Consider the following 16,754-nt stretch of genomic DNA (forward strand, 5'->3'; position numbering starts at 1 on the left):
GTCTACGCCAGCGCGAGCCCCCAGCGGCTGGGGAGGGGGGTGGAGTCTGTTGCTTTGTGCCGAGGTCCTGGGCGCTGGGGGGGCGGTCTGAGGCGCGCGGCCGCCCGTCGGGGGTGAGTGCTGCCCATTGCTGGGGATTGGGAGGCGGCTGCCGGGCTGCCAGCTGTTCTTTCAGCCCGGCCAACCAGCCCCTGGGAAGGAGGAAGTGGCCGCTGGTTCCGGGGCGCCTCTCCCCGGGCTGGCGGCGCCGTGCCTGTCCCTGCCGGGTCCGGCATCCGAACCTGTTGTTTCGAGCCGGCGACGGCCTCCCCGAGACCCTGCTCCGCGCGGGCTGCCGGCCAGGTAACCGCGCGCCCACAGCTGCCCTGGGGCACGGGCGGGGTGGGCTGAGGGGACCTCGGGGGTGCAGCGGGCTCGGCCTCCCCCACTTGCTGCCGCTCTGGCTGTGAGTGTTATGGGGCGGGGGTGTGAAGTGAGCCGACGAGCTTCATTTTTCCGTTGGCGCCTTAGCCTGGCGGTCAGTGACCCCGTGTGACGCCCGCCGGGCGCCCAGGAACCTGTGTGGCGCGGGGCCCCCGTGGCGCGCCCGGCGGATGGGAGCGACCCCCGGCCGGGGAAAGTTGTCCGGCCGTGTTAAGTTTCGTATTTCCACGACTTCCCTGTAGGAGGCGCCAGACCCTCTCCGTTCCCGGAGCCAACGGGGCGAAGCTTCTGCCGAGACCAAACGCCCCTGGAGTTTAATGAGGTAGGGGCACCTGGCACGTGCGGGGCGGGGGGTTGCCGAACTGTGCCTGGGAAGTCGCCTTTGTGCTTTTGGGGCTGGAGGGTGCTATTGACAGGGACTGTTGTAGCTGAAGTGGTCCTGCTGAGCTGTTCTATGGAGATTACAGAGCGGTTGTTGTCGTCTTTGTAAATTATCTCACATGAATCGTTAGTGCGTGTCTGGTTATGCATTTGAATTCTGTTTATATTTCGGAGGCAGTTTTTCTTGCCTGGATATTTTTTTCAGTCTGAGTTTTATTTTAGTTGGAGCTGTACTTCATGGTGTTTGCAATGAATCACTTGCAAGAAAATGCTGGTTGGGTTTTTATATTACTTCAGTGTATTTATTATATATGAGAATAAATAGGAACTATTTTGTCTTTATTGGACAGTTGTGTGTTCTGTTTAGTACATGCCTTACCTAAAGGATGGCATAATATGGAGATCTGTCTCTTTGGGGAGACTTAGAACATATATTACTCTTTCCTTAATTAAATTCAATAAGAATTTAATTAATATTACTCTTTAATTTAAAATAAGTAGTTTAGGCCCAAACTTTGATTTAAGAGATTTCATGATTTATTTTAAACACACTTATGTAGTATTGAAAACCAAAGGGTGGTATATTGTGTTAATTCAGGGGGAGCCTGTAGTAACAGAATTTGTCAGACTTGAGCAGACCAGTGATTTGTTTATTTCAGTACTACTGTCTCTGATAGTGTCCAGAACCAGATGTTTCAGAGGAAGGTTTAAGAAACTCCATATAATACTCCTAGGGGAATTCTGTCCACTGTGCATGGGCAGTTTTCTTTGTTTCCCTGCAGAATAATAGATTCTGACTGGGAAGCAAAGAGAAGGCATGAGAAGAATCACATGTTCTTCCCCAGCAGCCGTCTCAAGCACAGGGCCGTCCTTAGACATACGCAGCATAGGCGGCTGTGTAGGCCACCACTAAATTTGGGGCACCACCGCCAGGACAGGACAGCAAGCAGGTCAGAGCGGGGTTGGGTTGTAGAGCTAAATGCGCTGCGCAGCAGTGCATTCTGAGGAAGAGTACTGATTGCTGAGGTCTCTGGGAAGGGGCGGGGGAACTCACTTGTGTGTTACTTTCTCCCCACCATCGTGAGATGAGATGGGCTTGGTGGCTCCGGCGGTATCCTTTTGCTGCCCATCATAACGTGTCCCGTCCCTCCTCCCACACGCACACGGGGGAGGGGGGCTGGGTGTGGTGCAGGTTATACTACTATATGGAGCTATACATATCTCATAGCACGAATCCAGTCCCCTGCCTCACTTTCTCGGCAGCCAGCCTGAGCGCCTCTGCTCCAAGTGACCGCACAGGCTGATTGGAATGCACACAACTGGCTGGGCTGTGGAGCGTGGCAGCCTGGCAGTGGCTGCCTGGCAGTGATCCCTCCGGATTGGATGGAGACGCGCCGGGCAGGAAGAGCTGCTGTGGGTCCTGCGGCCCCAAGATGCCACACTTCACCGTGGTCTGTGGTGCACGGTGGTGTGACCTGACCTGAGGGTTTGCTGCTGCTGTTGCCACTCTGCACCCCAAAAGGTGGATTTTAGGGTTCCGTGGCTTTCCACCTATCGCCTTCTCTACTGCAGCTGTTGGACCAGCAGGCCGGGGGTGAGCCAAGCATGAAAGCAATACTGTGTTGCCGTTGATCAGCTTTGAGCATTTTTTTTTTTTCAACCTTATGTTTTGCGCAGGGTTCAGAATAGACCGGTTTTCCCTTTTTTGCTAGAGTCTTGGTGACATTTTAAATAACAATTGAACATGACTTTGATAAAGGTATTTAACAACTTTGTTTGCCAAAAATGCTTGCTAACAATCCTGAATCCAATTTCAATATTTAAAAAAAAATAAAAATAAATCTTAACCAAAACCAGAAAAGTAAGTTGACAATTATTTGTGACAAGTTTTGTTTGGGGGTGGGAGTTGGCCAGTTTTCATCAGTATAACAAAAAATGTTGACAGGCTTTCCTATAGTCCTGTTACTGCTAAATAGAGCCCTCCAACAACTGTAATATGCGTATCTTCTTACTAGTGTATAGAATGACCACATGTCATACTAAGATTCTTTCTTTTTTTTCAGTGAGTCAGTATAATTTTTGCCAGTCCAGAGGTTGGGCAGCCAGTGTCTTAAGTTTTCTCAACGTTTTGTCCAACTTTAATAAAGTAAATACATGGTTAACATGAGTTAAAAAGGCAAGGGACACTTCCTTGTGAAGAGTCTGTGCAGCAGATTCCACTGCTGTAGTCTGGAGCCCAACAGCTCTGCCTTACTCTTGGGTAGTTCCAAATCCCTGACAAGGTCATTCAGTTCACCTTGTGTTATGAGGTGTGGTTCAGAGGAGGAGGATGGGAGAAAATGTGGGTCCTGTGACATTGATGGTTCAGGACCAGAAGTTTCATCCTCTTCTTCTTCCTTGTCTGACTCAAGTGAGAATGATTCCGGTGCATCAGGAACCGGCAGTCCTTCTCCGTGGGGTACTGGGCGTATAGCTGATGGAATATTTGGATAATGCACAGTCCACTTTTTCTTCATTGACACACCTTTCCCAACTGGAGGCACCATGCAGAAGTAACAATTGCTGCTATGATCTGTTGGCTCTCTCCAAATCATTGGCACTGCAAAAGGCATAGATTTCCTTTTCCTGTTCAACCACTGGCGAAGTTTTGTTGCACAAGTGGTGCAGCATATGTGTGGGGCCCACCTCTTGTCCTGATCTCCAATTTTGCAGCCAAAATAAAGGTGATAGGCTTTCTTAACCATAGTGGTTATACTGCGCTTTTGTGATGCAAAAGTCACTTCACCACAAACATAGCAGAAGTTATCTGCACTGTTCACACAAGTACGAGGCATCTCTGCTCACTTTGGCTAAACAGAAATGTGTCCCTTTGCAAAATCAAACACTGACAAATAAGAGAGCACGACACTGTATGATTTGTAGAGCTGATATAGGGCAATTTGTTCAGCAGAGTGATGTAAGCTTCGTTATGATTGCATCATCCGTGACTTCTAGGAATAAAATGATGCAATTCATATCATGTATGACGCAATACCAGCTTCAGATTGCATCATTCATTGTTTGCCTAAAAAGCAAGTACTGTCCATTCCCAGTCATAGATTTATTCATAGATCCAGTCAAAGATGTATTTTAGTCATTTCTGGTTTAAATTGAGATCCCTTCCCTTTATAACTCACTTATCCTCCGCCATTCCCAAGTCAAGGGTCGTATATACTGACCCAATAGCATATCTTGAAAGCAAGAGCCAATCAACAATTTTAAGCATCATTTTCGTTCTCAGTGACCCAGAATTAGTAAAGTTTGACTATATTTATTTCAGAAGCATTTTGGCTGTAGAGCAGTGTATCCAGTCAAGATTGCAAGTGATCAGAAGTTATCATCATTTGACAACTCAGTTATCTATGTAAAATGAACTAGTGAGGGAAGTTCAGTGTCATGTTTATCAGAAAGGATGAGTGACAAAACCTGGAGAGGGTCCTTCTGTAACAAGGGCACATTAGGTTAGAAAAAGAAATTAGCTGGTCTCTGTTCATGCTGCACTAATTTTAGTGGATAGGACTTCTGTAACATTTCTGTCCTATCTTACGCCAGATGAGATGATTCTGTGCTGACTTCATTTTGGTCACTTTGTGCTTTACCTAGGAATAAAATTAGGGTCCTATTTTCCTGCTGCTTGGAAACCCAGCTTCTTAAACTGGATAATGCCATTGGTCTGTTTACACTATAAGGTTTATATAGAGTTGTAACTAACATTAAGACTGACGCCCACTACACATTTAAAACTAAAAAGTGACTTTGTAAAAATGACATGGGTTTCCAACTCTATTGTGTTTCAGTCAGGGTGGAGCGCCTTGTGAGGTGTCTCCACACTAACTCAAGGTCACAGACTCATGGCTATCCTATATTAGTTATTTTAAATAATATTTCTGATAATTTGACAATAATTTAAACAGTTATTTCTTTAAAAAATACCCTTATAAGTTATGTCGTATTGAAAACAACTTTCCGTATCACAAAAAAAGAAAATGGAAAGATGAAATAGAACTAGCTATACAAGCACAGAAGGGTTCTATACTTAAGTTTATACGTCATGAAAACAACGAAGTTGATCAAGATCATCAAAGAAAATCAAAGAACTGCCGAAGAAAATTTTTATGCAGATGAAGCTCAAGAAACTCAACAAAACATGAAACAATCATTTGAAACAGATGCAGACACAAAACAAGAATTTACAACAGTTGAAACTGTACTAGCATGGGATATGGATGACATTGGTGCATGGCTGCAATCTTTAAACAATGAATTACGCACCATTATACTTGAGAGAGGCCCCGTGAAAATAGAAGGTCTTGAATATACTAAAGACATTAGAGGTAGGAAATTCACAGAAAACAATTACTACAAATGACTTTCTAACTGTGAAATTGTCAACAGACGGTGGCTTGTGTACTCTACATACAAGGATGCTGTATTTTGTTTCCCGTGCAAGATTTTCAACAGTTGCAATTTTAACATAGCGACCGTGGGTATTAATGATTGGCAAAATCTTAGTCACACAGTACACCACTACCCCGATATAATGCGACCCGATATAACATGAATTCGGATATAACGCGGTAAAGCAGCGCTCCAGGGGGGGGCGGGGCTGCACACTCCAGCGGATCAAAGCAAGTTCGATATAACGCAGTTTCACCTATAACGCAGTAAGATTTTTTGGCTCCCGAGGACAGCGTTATATCGGGGTAGAGGTGTACCGCAACATGAAAAGGCACAACACCATATTGAAAGTATGCACAAATGGTCTGAGCTGAGTGTAAGGTTAAAAAATTAGACAACTCTTGATGCCCAAAATCAAAGATTGATGGAGTCAGAGAAGCAGCATTGGCGTCGTGTTCTTGAACATCTATTATCTATTGTTGAATATCTATCAACAACAGTCTTGCTTTTAAAGGAAGGTTTGATAAATTATACCAGCCCCAAAATGGCAATTTTTTGGGCATTGTACAACTGCTGGGAAAATTTGACGAATGATGAATGAACATCTCTGAAGAGTAACTGAAAATGAAATACATGACCACTGTTTGGTCAAGAATTCAAAATGAACTGATCATTCTAATGAGTGGTAAAGTGAGAGACAAAATTGTTTCATTGGTTTCTTTGGCAAAATATTTTGCTGTAATTCTAGATTGCACTCCGGACATAAGTCATCAGGAACAGATGTCGTTAGTAGTGAGATTTGTCGACATTAGTGATTCAGCACAGATTACAGTTAAGGAATCACTTATCACATTTTTAGAAGTAGAGGACACTACAGGTTTTGGACTTCTTCAAGCTCTCCTTGATGAACTAAAATGAATGGGATTGTCCATAATGAGCATTAGAGGACAAGGCTACGATAATGGCGCCAATATGAGAGGATGCATTTCTGGCGTGCAAGCTAGATTGCTGGCAGAAAATCCACGAGCCTTTTTTGTTCCCTGTGCATGCCACCGCCTTAATTTGATTTTGTGTGATATGGCCAAGTCTTCTGTAGAAGGTATTTCTTTTTTTGGTTTGTTGCAACGCATTTACGAGCTCTTTTCAGCTTCCGTTCAACGATGGCAAATATTCAAAGCACATGTCAGTGGTGTTACTGTTAAGCCTCTATCTGAGACATGCTGGGAAAGCAGAATAGAAAGTGTAAAAACTTTGAGGTATCAATCTGAGGAAGTTTATGAAGCACTGGTTGCTATTTCGGAAGAAGCCAGAGATCCAAAAGCTAAAAGTGAAGCACAGTCATTGGCCTCTAAAATATCCAGCTTAAAGTTTCTAGCATCTGTCATAATCTGGTATGACATTCTTGTTAAAATCTCAAGTGTAAGCAAAATAATGCAGAGTCCAGTGATGCAGCTTGATTCAACACTTACCTTACTAAACAACGCACAAGACTTTTTAGTGAAATACAGAGAAAATGGATTCAGAGAAGCACAGGTTACAGCAAGAGAGTTTGCAGAGGCACTCGGTGTAGAATCAAAATTTCCATGTCTGAATGTGATGAGTTTCGAGGAAAAAAATGGCAAGCGGAATATGAAGGAGCAGATGAGCCCATTAGAAGATCCAGAAAAGAAATTTGAGGTTGAATTTTTTAATGTGATGGATAAAGCAATATCTGCCATTGATGAAAGGTTTAATATCTTACAAGCACACTATGAACAGTTTGGATTTTTGTATGACATAACTAAATTCAGTGAAATAGGAAAACAAGAGCAGCTAATGACAAAGTGCAAGAACCTAGAGAGCCTCCTGAAGCACGGTGATAGTTTTGATTTAAATGGACTTGAACTGTACGAAGAATTGAGTACATTATCAGTGTTGCCACATGCAAAGTTGGTGGTGGACATTGTACCGTTTATTCATACCAGCAAACTTGTTGACATATATCCTAATGTGTACATTGCCACTCGTATTCTACTGACAATTCCTGTAACAGTAGCATCAGGAGAACGGAGTTTCTCAAAACTAAAGCTCGTTTAAAAACTATCTCCGCTCTACAATGAGTCAGGAATGCTTGACTGGTCTTGCTATTCTTGCAATCGAACAAGACATCACTTTGTCTTTGTCATACAATGACGTTATTACTCTTTTTGCAGCCAAAAAAGCCAGAAAGATTGCTTGTAATTAAAAACAAATCCTTGTTTCAATACCGCTTCATAGAAATTTCCAATAAAATGTTGACAAATTAAAAAATATATATTATTTGGATCATTCTGTCAATAAATCAGAATTTTTTCTATAACAGTACTTCTTTAGTGCAAGTATGGTCCATCAGCATTATAGTGTATTTAATTTGTTTAAACTGGTTTTAATAAAGGGCATGTGGCAAGTTTTCCAATACTGTAAGCTTATGTTTGTGTTGCTAAGAGCAAGTCGGGCATAGGGGCACCAGTTTAACAATACTTGGTAGGGTACCATAAATCCTAAGGATGGCCCTGCTCAAGCAGGCACGTCAGAAGCAGCCGGGAGAGACATAAATCACTGCCTTGGGGAGTGGGGGGCAGGGCTAGGCTGGGTGAGCTTGCAAGACTCTGTCTCTATAGCTCACTGTCGCAGTGCGCCTAGCGCAGAGGGGCAAGGCCCCAGTGTGTTTATGGGACAGGCCCGGCCCTTGCGCTGTGTCAGGGTCGGGCGCAGTCTCACCACTGAGTCTGTGTCCTGGGGGGAGGAGGGGCTTCAGGGTGATTTTCCCCCTTCCCCCCAACCTCCATGCAGCTAGTGGCCTGTGCTTCCCACTGAGAGGCAGCCTCAGTGCACACCACTTGTCCCCATCGCTGTGCCCGCCCTACAGAGGCATGGGGATAATAGAAGCTTTTATGGGGAAGTCCTGGGGTGCCTTGGCCAGGAGTGCCATTTAGGGAGGGCAGGGTACCCAGGCATGGTGGGAGAGCATAGGGTACCCTGTGGTGGTGGGGTGTTGGCGGTTGGGGGCCAGTGGGGTGTCAATCTCAATAAAAGAAGAGGTGAGGCCATAGGGCTGTGCCTTGAGGGAGGGTGCAGTGAGTGTGGGAGGAGCAGCTAAGAGGAAAACAGTCCCTGGGGCAAGGATCCTGAGGGAGGGTGAGCTGAAGAAGGGTGGGGATTATGAGCAGCTAAGTGGCTCTTGGGGTCTATTTGCCCCCAGAGAAGCAGGGAGCACTTTCTCCTCTCCCTGGGAAGAGATTGGGGACAGACACCATTAATATAATGCATTCTCTCAACTGATTAATTTGATCTTTGCCTTCCTCCCCATCTGTCCCACTTTAGGGTAACTTATACCTTGATCCTGCAGTGAGGATCCATTTGAGCGCAGGGGTTTCTTTAACTCTCTACTCCTAGGAGAATCTTTTGTTTTGGGGGCTTTAACTTTGCCAAACTTAAACCATTTGGGCTGAAAATTTCCATACTGGGTGTCTGCCTAAGGCTGATTTTTGGTTCCTGAGAATGAGATTAGGAAAAGTATGTTGTTTGCTGATGTTAAAAATAAATACATTTCAGTGATTTTGTTAAGAAGCTCAAACACCTCCATGCTTTGGAGAAGGGACTTGAATTTTGGCCGGGGAGGGTGAGGGGACTTGTCCTGTCCTGCTGTCAGGGTTGTACCTTTTGCCTTTCCTGTGAAAATTTGCCCAAATCCATAAGTCCTTGAAAAGTCTCAGTTTGTACATGCTTAGGGGAGGCTTGGTAGAATTTGGCAGCTAAATTCTCAGAAGATTCCATCTGCACTGAGCATACTCCATCCCCACACAGCTCGTGTCTGCAACTCGACTGCTCATGCACCATCCCCATAGAGCACCTATTGAGCATGCTCTATGCTGGGTTTGCAAGAGCTGAACAAGACTTGGTTAGCAATTTCTCCTGCTGCTGCTGTGGTACCAGGCACAGGAACTGAGAACAGGGAGACTGAGAGCATGGGAAAGAAGATGCCTTCTGCTGGCACACAGCGAGCATGGAGTGGAAGAGGAAGCAGCCTGACTCAGATGTAATGGTGGGTGGAGGAGTTGGAGCAGAAGCCAGAAGGGTGGGATAGGAGCCTGGAGGTTGGGGAGCATCAGTAGGAGCCAGGCATTGGAAGAGAATGGGGAGGATAGGAGCAGGAGACAGGATTGATGGGGAAATGGAGTGGGGGTGAGTTAGAAGTTAGGTAGGAGTTTGGTGGTTGGGAATGGACAGAAGCAGGAGGTGGGATTTTCCCTCTGTTTTCTTAATCTGTTACATTCATCAGCCCAGCTGGACATAAGCATCTGAGCATTTTGGAGAGAGGATAATATGAAAATCTTTATAGTGTTCTCAAGAAACACCAGTAGTAGGCTGAAATGTTGGTTGCTTGTATACTTTCTAGTAAGAAGCATTCATAACATGAAACTAAGTGAAGATCAGCTATATTTCACCTGGAGTTAATGTTGGGAATACTGTTGTCACTTTTCTTAAGTTGCATTCTGTAAAAGGAAATATATTTTGAAATTGATTAGTTTCTTAATGTCTTGACTAGCTCATGTTCCTGTGCAAACTTGTTTTTTCTGCACTGAGGAAAAATGGATGTGAAATCTCGAAATCATTTGCTTCTGAATCAAGAAGCATTGGTAAGAGACATCAAGACCTCTTACATTATGGATCATATGATTGCCGATGAAGTACTAACATTACAGGAGGAGGAGAAAGTAAAAGCACAGGTAAAATGCATATCTTCTTAATCACTTTCCTATTCCTAGACTGCTCAACATGTTTTAGAGTACTCGTCTGAATAGTTTTCTGACATCTTAGGCCAGGGGTGGGCAAACCTTTTGGCCTGAGGGCCACGTCGGACGGTGAAGCGAGTGAGCTGAGGCTGCGGGGGAGGGAGAACAGCGGGGAAGGGGCCGGGGCTAGCCTCTGGGCCAGAAGCTCGGGGGCCAGGCAGGACGGGCCGCAGGCCATAGTTTGCCCACTTCTGTCTTAGGCCATGATTCAGCAAGGTACCTAAACTTGATATGGGACTATTTACATACTTTAATTCAGCAAGATATTCAAATACACACCTAACTTTAAGTCTTAATGCAGGTCCATTATCTGACCTGTAATAGCAGCAAGTGGTCCTGGCAATAAGAAGCCCAGTCCTTAACTAGCCAGGTGTTGGAACTAGATGACCTAATAGATCTCCCAATTTTTGTGATTGTATATAACAGATTATTTTATTTTGTTTGCTTCTGTTAGACTACACAGAAAGAACGAGCTGCTATGCTAATAAAAATTATTCTTGCAAAAGATAATTATTCATACATATCCTTCTATAACGCACTGCTTCATGAAGGGTACAAAGACCTGGCTGCTCTTCTTCAGGATGCGATCCCTATTATCTCCTCTTGTAATGGAAATAAGTCTATGGATGGAGTTACTTCGTATGGTCAGTATAACGCTTGCATTCTCTATTCTTGAAGATAAAGAATTAAATCCTAGTTTAATTACTATAAAATGAGTAAGGATATTGCTTCAAGTACTGCTTCCTGAGGCAGTTTGATCTGGCACTAGCCAATGTTTCCATATTTCATCTGGCATATGAGGCGGGGAGAGAGTGGTTCTGTTTGAAAATGGTGCAGTTTCATGTCCAGTAACTTTATTTTAAGAAATGTTTTGTTGGTTATTATTTAAGTGAAGGCTTACATGTCCCACATTTCCATTTAAATCCAAATACTTGACTGTGAAGTGGTAGTCAGGAGGAAGACCTTTCATAAGAATGGCCGTACCGGGTCAGACCAAAGGTCCATCTAGCCCAGTATCCTGTCTACCGACAGTGGCCAATGCCAGGTGCCCCAGAGGGAGTGGACCAACAGGCAATGATAGTTTGCCATCCATCTCCTGACAAGCAGAGGGTAGGGACACCATTCCTTACCCATTCTGGCTAATATCCATTAATGGACTTAACCACCATGAATTTATCCAGTTCTCTTTTAAACTCTGTTATAGTCCTAGCCTTCACAACCTCCTCAGGTAAGGAGTTCCACAAGTTGACTGTGCGCTGCGTGAAGAAGAACTTCCTTGTATTTGTTTTAAACCTGCTGCCTATTAATTTCATTTGGTGACCCCTAGTTCTTGTATTATGGGAATAAGTAAATAACTTTTCCTTATCCACTTTCTCCACATCACTCAAGATTTTATATACCTCTATCATATCCCCCCTTAGTCTCCTCTTTTCCAAGCTGAAGAGTCCTAGCCTCTTTAATCTCTCCTCATATGGGACCCATTTCAAACCCCTAATCATTTTAGTTGCCCTTTTCTGAACCTTTTCTAGTGCCCAGTATATCTTTTTTTAGATGAGGAGACCACCTCTGTAAGCAGTATTCGAGATGTGAGCGTACCATCGATTTATATAAGGGCAATAATATATTCTCAGTCTTATTCTCTATCCCCTTTTTAATGATCCCCTGTTCTGGGGACAAGCAGTGGATTTCAGCAACTGGTGATCCAGTACTTTTTATGATGGGGAAAAAAGTTTTGGGTTGTTGGGTTTTTTGGGGATGGGTAGGTGGTTTTTTTGTTTGTTTTTAAAGAGCTGGGGAAAAATCACTTAGAAATTATTTCTGTGTATGGTGGTGTTTTTTTTACATTTCAGTGAGGACAGTCCTCTGTGAAGGTGGAGTACCACAAAGACCAGTTGTATTTGTTACTCGTCCAAAGCTGGTAAAAGCAATTCAACAGAAACTGTACAACTTAAGAAATGAACCAGGTTGGGTTACTGTTTATGGAATGGCAGGTTGTGGGAAGTCTGTTTTAACAGCAGAAGCACTACGGGATCACCATCTCTTGGAAGGTACAGATGCCCTTTCTTTACGCACATACCAAATTTTCATAATTATTATAGAGCCTAAGTCCCATTGCAGGTAAATGGGATTCAGGTTTCTAAATGATTTGGGCATTTCTAAAAAATCTCATCCAGTATTTATACCTCTGATCATCATCTGATACTCTAGGATCATTGGATATTGCTGTAATTCATAGAAAAAGGTCCCCAGAGTATCTTTCCATTCTGGATAGTATTTTAAATAAGGACATAAGCAGTTCACTCTTACTTTGGTGATGTACAAATGTATTTGGATTTAGAATTATGGAAGTATTATTCACATTTCAAAATATGTTTATCTAGTTTGACAACTGCTTATCAGAGCCTAAAATTTATTCCCATCTTAGCTATATATAAAGTAATTTATTGACATAATTTTGCTTGTATTTGTCACTCATAGCAAATATATTTCAACTAAAAATATGAATTTTAACTTTGCATCATTTCTTTGTTAGATTGCTTCCCAGGAGGAGTACATTGGATTTCTGTTGGAAAACAAGACAAGGCGGGGCTCCTAATGAAACTCCAGAATCTTTGTAGTAGACTAGACCAGGACTTCTCTCTTTCACAAAGGCCACCGCTTAATATTGAGGAGGCTAAAGATCGCCTTCGTCTGCTGATACTACGCAAATACCCCAGGTACTGTTAGTGGGATAAAAGATGTGTCGGAGGAATTAGGCTATATGTAAAAAATCATGATCTTGGTCAAGTTGCTTAACCTTTTTGTGACTTGGTTTCAAAACTTGTAAAATGAGGTAACACCATGGTCACCCTTTCAATTCTTTCCAACTTAGTCTTTGAATATCCTTGGAGGTAATGCTGTAAATTGTGAGGAAATGTTACATAAGGCAGAACCAGAAAGATTTTCAAGAAGTTGGGTTACTCTTAAACATATTATGATTCTCAAATGAAAGTCCCTATATCAGGATTTCCCAGACACTGCGTGGTGGATTCAGGAAGGCATGCCAAAACGGAATTACATACACGAAAATGTAAAAGGATTTATAATGTGCACTATGTAGTAGTATATCCCTTTTAGATCAACTTACTGTTGTAAAGCGAGAACCCTTGCCAGTGATTCAGCGTAGAATTGTCTTGGATGTGAATATGCGCATGAATATGAAAATTCTGCTGATAGAGTTACATGTTTAACATGATTTGTGCCTGGACTTTATGCAGAATAGTGGACTTCCCATTAATCATGCACACCAGCCTTTCAGAAGTGGTGTGCTGAGTCTTCATTTATTCACTTTAATTTAAGGTTTCGTGTGCCGGTAATACATTTTAACGATTTTTAGAAGGTCTCTCTCTATAAGTCTATATATAATATAACTAAACTACTGTTGTATGTAAAGTAAACAAAGTTTTCAAAATGTTTAAGAAGCTTTATTTAAAATTAAATTAAAATGCAGATCTTAAGCTGCCAGCCTGCTCAGCCCGCTGTGGGCCTGGGGTTCCGTTCACCTAGGCCGGCAAGGGGCTGAGCGGGGCCTGCAGCCGGAACCCCGGTTGGCAAGGGGCCGGCAGCCAGAACCCCAGGTTGGCAGCGGGCTGAGCGGGGCTGGCGGCTGGGCTGGCAGCCAGAACCCCAGACCAGCGGCGGGCTGAGCGGGGCCGGGACCCCAGACCGGTGGCGGGCCGGGCGGCTCAGCTCGCTGCTGGTCTGGGGTTCCGTCTGCTGGCTCCTGCCAGCCAGGGTCCTGGCTGTCGGCCCCGTTCAGCCCGCTGCCAATCTGGTGCTCAGGGTGGGGATGTGGGGAGTGCAGGAGTCAGGGCAGGGGATGTGGGGGGGATGCAGGGAGCTGCGGTGCAGGGGTCAGGGCAGAGGGCTGGGGGGGTGGGCTGGGATCGGGGGGTGCTCCCAGCCCCCTGCCCTGAGCGGCTCATGGCAGGGGGCTGGAGGGATACGCCCCACTCCTAACCCCCTTCCCCAAGGTCCCGCTCCTGCCTCCCTTCCCCGCCTCCTTACCGGTTTGAGCAGCGAGGGCGCTGGGGCTGCTCTTCTCCCCTCCCTCGCAAGGGCCATCGGCAGCAGGGAGGGAGAGGAGGCCGGGCTCGACGCAGCACGCTGGGGGAAGAGGCGGGGGAGGGGGAAGCTTGGCTGCCGGTGGAGCCTGCTGTACAGCAGCAGCTGGCAGGAGCAAGCTTGCTTCTGCCCCCTGCCCCCGCCAGAGAGGGCCCGGGTCGGAGAAGAGCAGGCTGGGTCGGGCAGGATTTTTAATGGCACGCTGCTACCTGCCGGGGTCTGGCTCAGCCCACTGCCGGGACCCCGGCAGGCAGCAGTGTGCCATTAAAAATCGGCTCGCGTGCCATCGGTTGACGACCCCTGATGTACACCATGAAGTACCTATGCACACAGACTATGACAAAATGTGTCATTAAGAACACTAGACACGGTGTTTGTGATTGTTCACGACACCCCAGGGCAGCGCTAAGCCTTACCCAACCATGTTGCTTTCGTTGTTCAGTCTATGTTGGAGATTAGTTCTGGCTGTGGGATGACATGGAAAGAGGAGTCCTTTTGTGAAGATGAATCTTTTGTGAAAAAGTCAGTGATAGTTTATTCCAATGATGGTTCAGAAGGCAAAAAGAAAATATAGAAATACTACGTATGGTTTCTCACTGATTGACTTGAAACCATAGCTTGTGGTTAGATCTGAAGTTATGGCTGCCAAGAATATGTAATCTTTGAAGTGGTGGTGATATTCAGAAACCAAATATCTGTCATTGAAAGAGAAACCTGAGGAGAAATCAGCAAGATTTAATTGCTCTATCAGGAAATGTCAGACAAATGTCCTTCAGATATCTTGCATGTGTCACACAACAATGTAAGGCATATACCGTTGCAGAAAATCTTATCCTTCTCTAAGGAATAGACTTGGTTTCAAAAGTTGTTTGGCCTGAAGCAGGTTCTTAAAGTGAAAGTAGTTCTTTATTTAAATGATAATTTAGTGTCACAGTAATGATATGACTGAGTATATCCAACAGCCCAACTACTTTCAAACTTTAGGAAAAGTGACAAATCAGCAATTGACTGGAAGTGTCAACTAACATCTCTGGTGCTGCAGAACTTCTGACATGTTTGAGATATGTTTCTGATTGTACTGTAAAGCAGTGCTAGAACAAGCAGGAGAGGTATCTAAAAATGAACTTTGAGGAAGCAGTCAGAGACTTCTATATTTAGTTGGAGTAGTAATATTGCAAGCTCCATAGATGGTGTCAGGCAGAAAAATAGAGAGCTGTTCACACACACATTCTTTGCTTTACTGTTTCATATGTTGCAAAATTTTTGTTTCCAAGAAAATGCCTGAACACCGATGTGTAGTCCTCCATGAAGCTTTTATAGTAATGAGCTTTGGTGTAAGGGTCATTCCACTAATTCTTGATTTTTATTTTTGTTTTACTTTGTGATGACAGCAACTCCTACTCCTGGTTGAAGTGCGAGAGGTTTAAAATGTGAAGTGCTATCCTGATTCTTTCAAATAAGAGAAGTGCAGATTTTTATGAAAGATCAGCAATCCTCCCTTGTTGACATATTCAATAATCAACTTTAGTGGCACACTTAACCTGCCTTTCTGAAATCTTTGGTCACTTAAACTCATTTTTTCTCACTAGCAGCAGAATCTGAATATTCAGTTCATGCATGACAGGATAAATACATTCCCCAGAAAACTTGGATACTGGTTTTCCTGAGCACAAAGAGGAAGCTTGGTGTTGTTTCCTCATAGTTCCCTCAATGAAGTCTGAAACAAGGATGCAGTTGGTATCCACCAGGAATTTATAAATCAGCATCTCAGGGAACTTCAGACCCACCTGTGGAACTATTTCCTGATTGTCCATGGAAGAGAGAGATTAATCACCAACCTCTTTATTCAAGGGGCTGTTGATTTGAGAGCACTAACAAAGCCATTTCAAGACAAACAGACAGATTCCACCTAGGACTTGATGCTACAACTGACGTTCTCTAGCCAGGAATTCAGCAGAGTTCAGCTACCTCTGAAAGAGGATCTAGCATTAGTTGTGAAGATTTTCAAGTCTAACTCCATTTTTATCTGTCAGTTTTCTCTTTGGTGATGAAAATAAAGCATTCCAATTGCCTTCGGTCAAAAGTGAAACTGGACTGTGTTTTCCCAATCAGTACCTGGGAATATTTTTCTTAACAAGACAACATTATTCATCATATTGGATTGTGATTATAGTTTAACACTCTGTACCTCACTTCTTATTGAAGTCCCCTTTTTCGGTATTCTGATTTTCTCCAAAATGAATGAGTGCTGGCCATTGATGCTTAGGACATTCTCTGAAATTTTGGAATTGATTGGATGCAGTGTTCAAAAGTTACACTTCACAAACATACCTACACAAATAGAGAAATGCTGTTGAGAGGAGTGTAAGGCCTCACAAGCTTGGCCAACAAACACATTTATTTATCTATCCTGAAAGATATTAAAAAGAAAAATCTCAAAATGCTTGCCTAATATTTCTCCTGTGACAAATATATGCAGCCTTAAATTACAAGCAAAGATGTATGTTTTCCCTATTGACAAAGCCACGAATGGCAAAATCTTTTAATTATTTTCTGAGATATTTGGCTTCAAAACATACCATTCTTTCCTGAATT

The 16,754-nt window shown here is 43.8% G+C and overlaps 1 protein-coding gene across 1 annotated transcript in view; it reads left to right on the plus strand.

The window, feature by feature from the left end:
• The first annotated feature begins 111 nt into the window (after window positions 1-111).
• Window positions 112-16,754, plus strand: part of APAF1 (apoptotic peptidase activating factor 1) — a 78,498-nt gene continuing 61,855 nt past the window's right edge. The window contains exons 1-6 of the mRNA XM_034777184.1: window positions 112-342; window positions 666-745; window positions 9,809-9,989; window positions 10,510-10,699; window positions 11,906-12,103; window positions 12,589-12,772. Of these exons, the coding sequence (XP_034633075.1) occupies window positions 9,852-9,989; window positions 10,510-10,699; window positions 11,906-12,103; window positions 12,589-12,772 (710 nt within the window). The 5' untranslated portion in view covers window positions 112-342; window positions 666-745; window positions 9,809-9,851. The remainder of the gene's footprint in view (window positions 343-665; window positions 746-9,808; window positions 9,990-10,509; window positions 10,700-11,905; window positions 12,104-12,588; window positions 12,773-16,754) is intronic.

Source organism: Trachemys scripta, chromosome 1, assembly GCF_013100865.1.
Source record: "Trachemys scripta elegans isolate TJP31775 chromosome 1, CAS_Tse_1.0, whole genome shotgun sequence".
Lineage (NCBI taxonomy): Eukaryota > Metazoa > Chordata > Testudines > Emydidae > Trachemys > Trachemys scripta.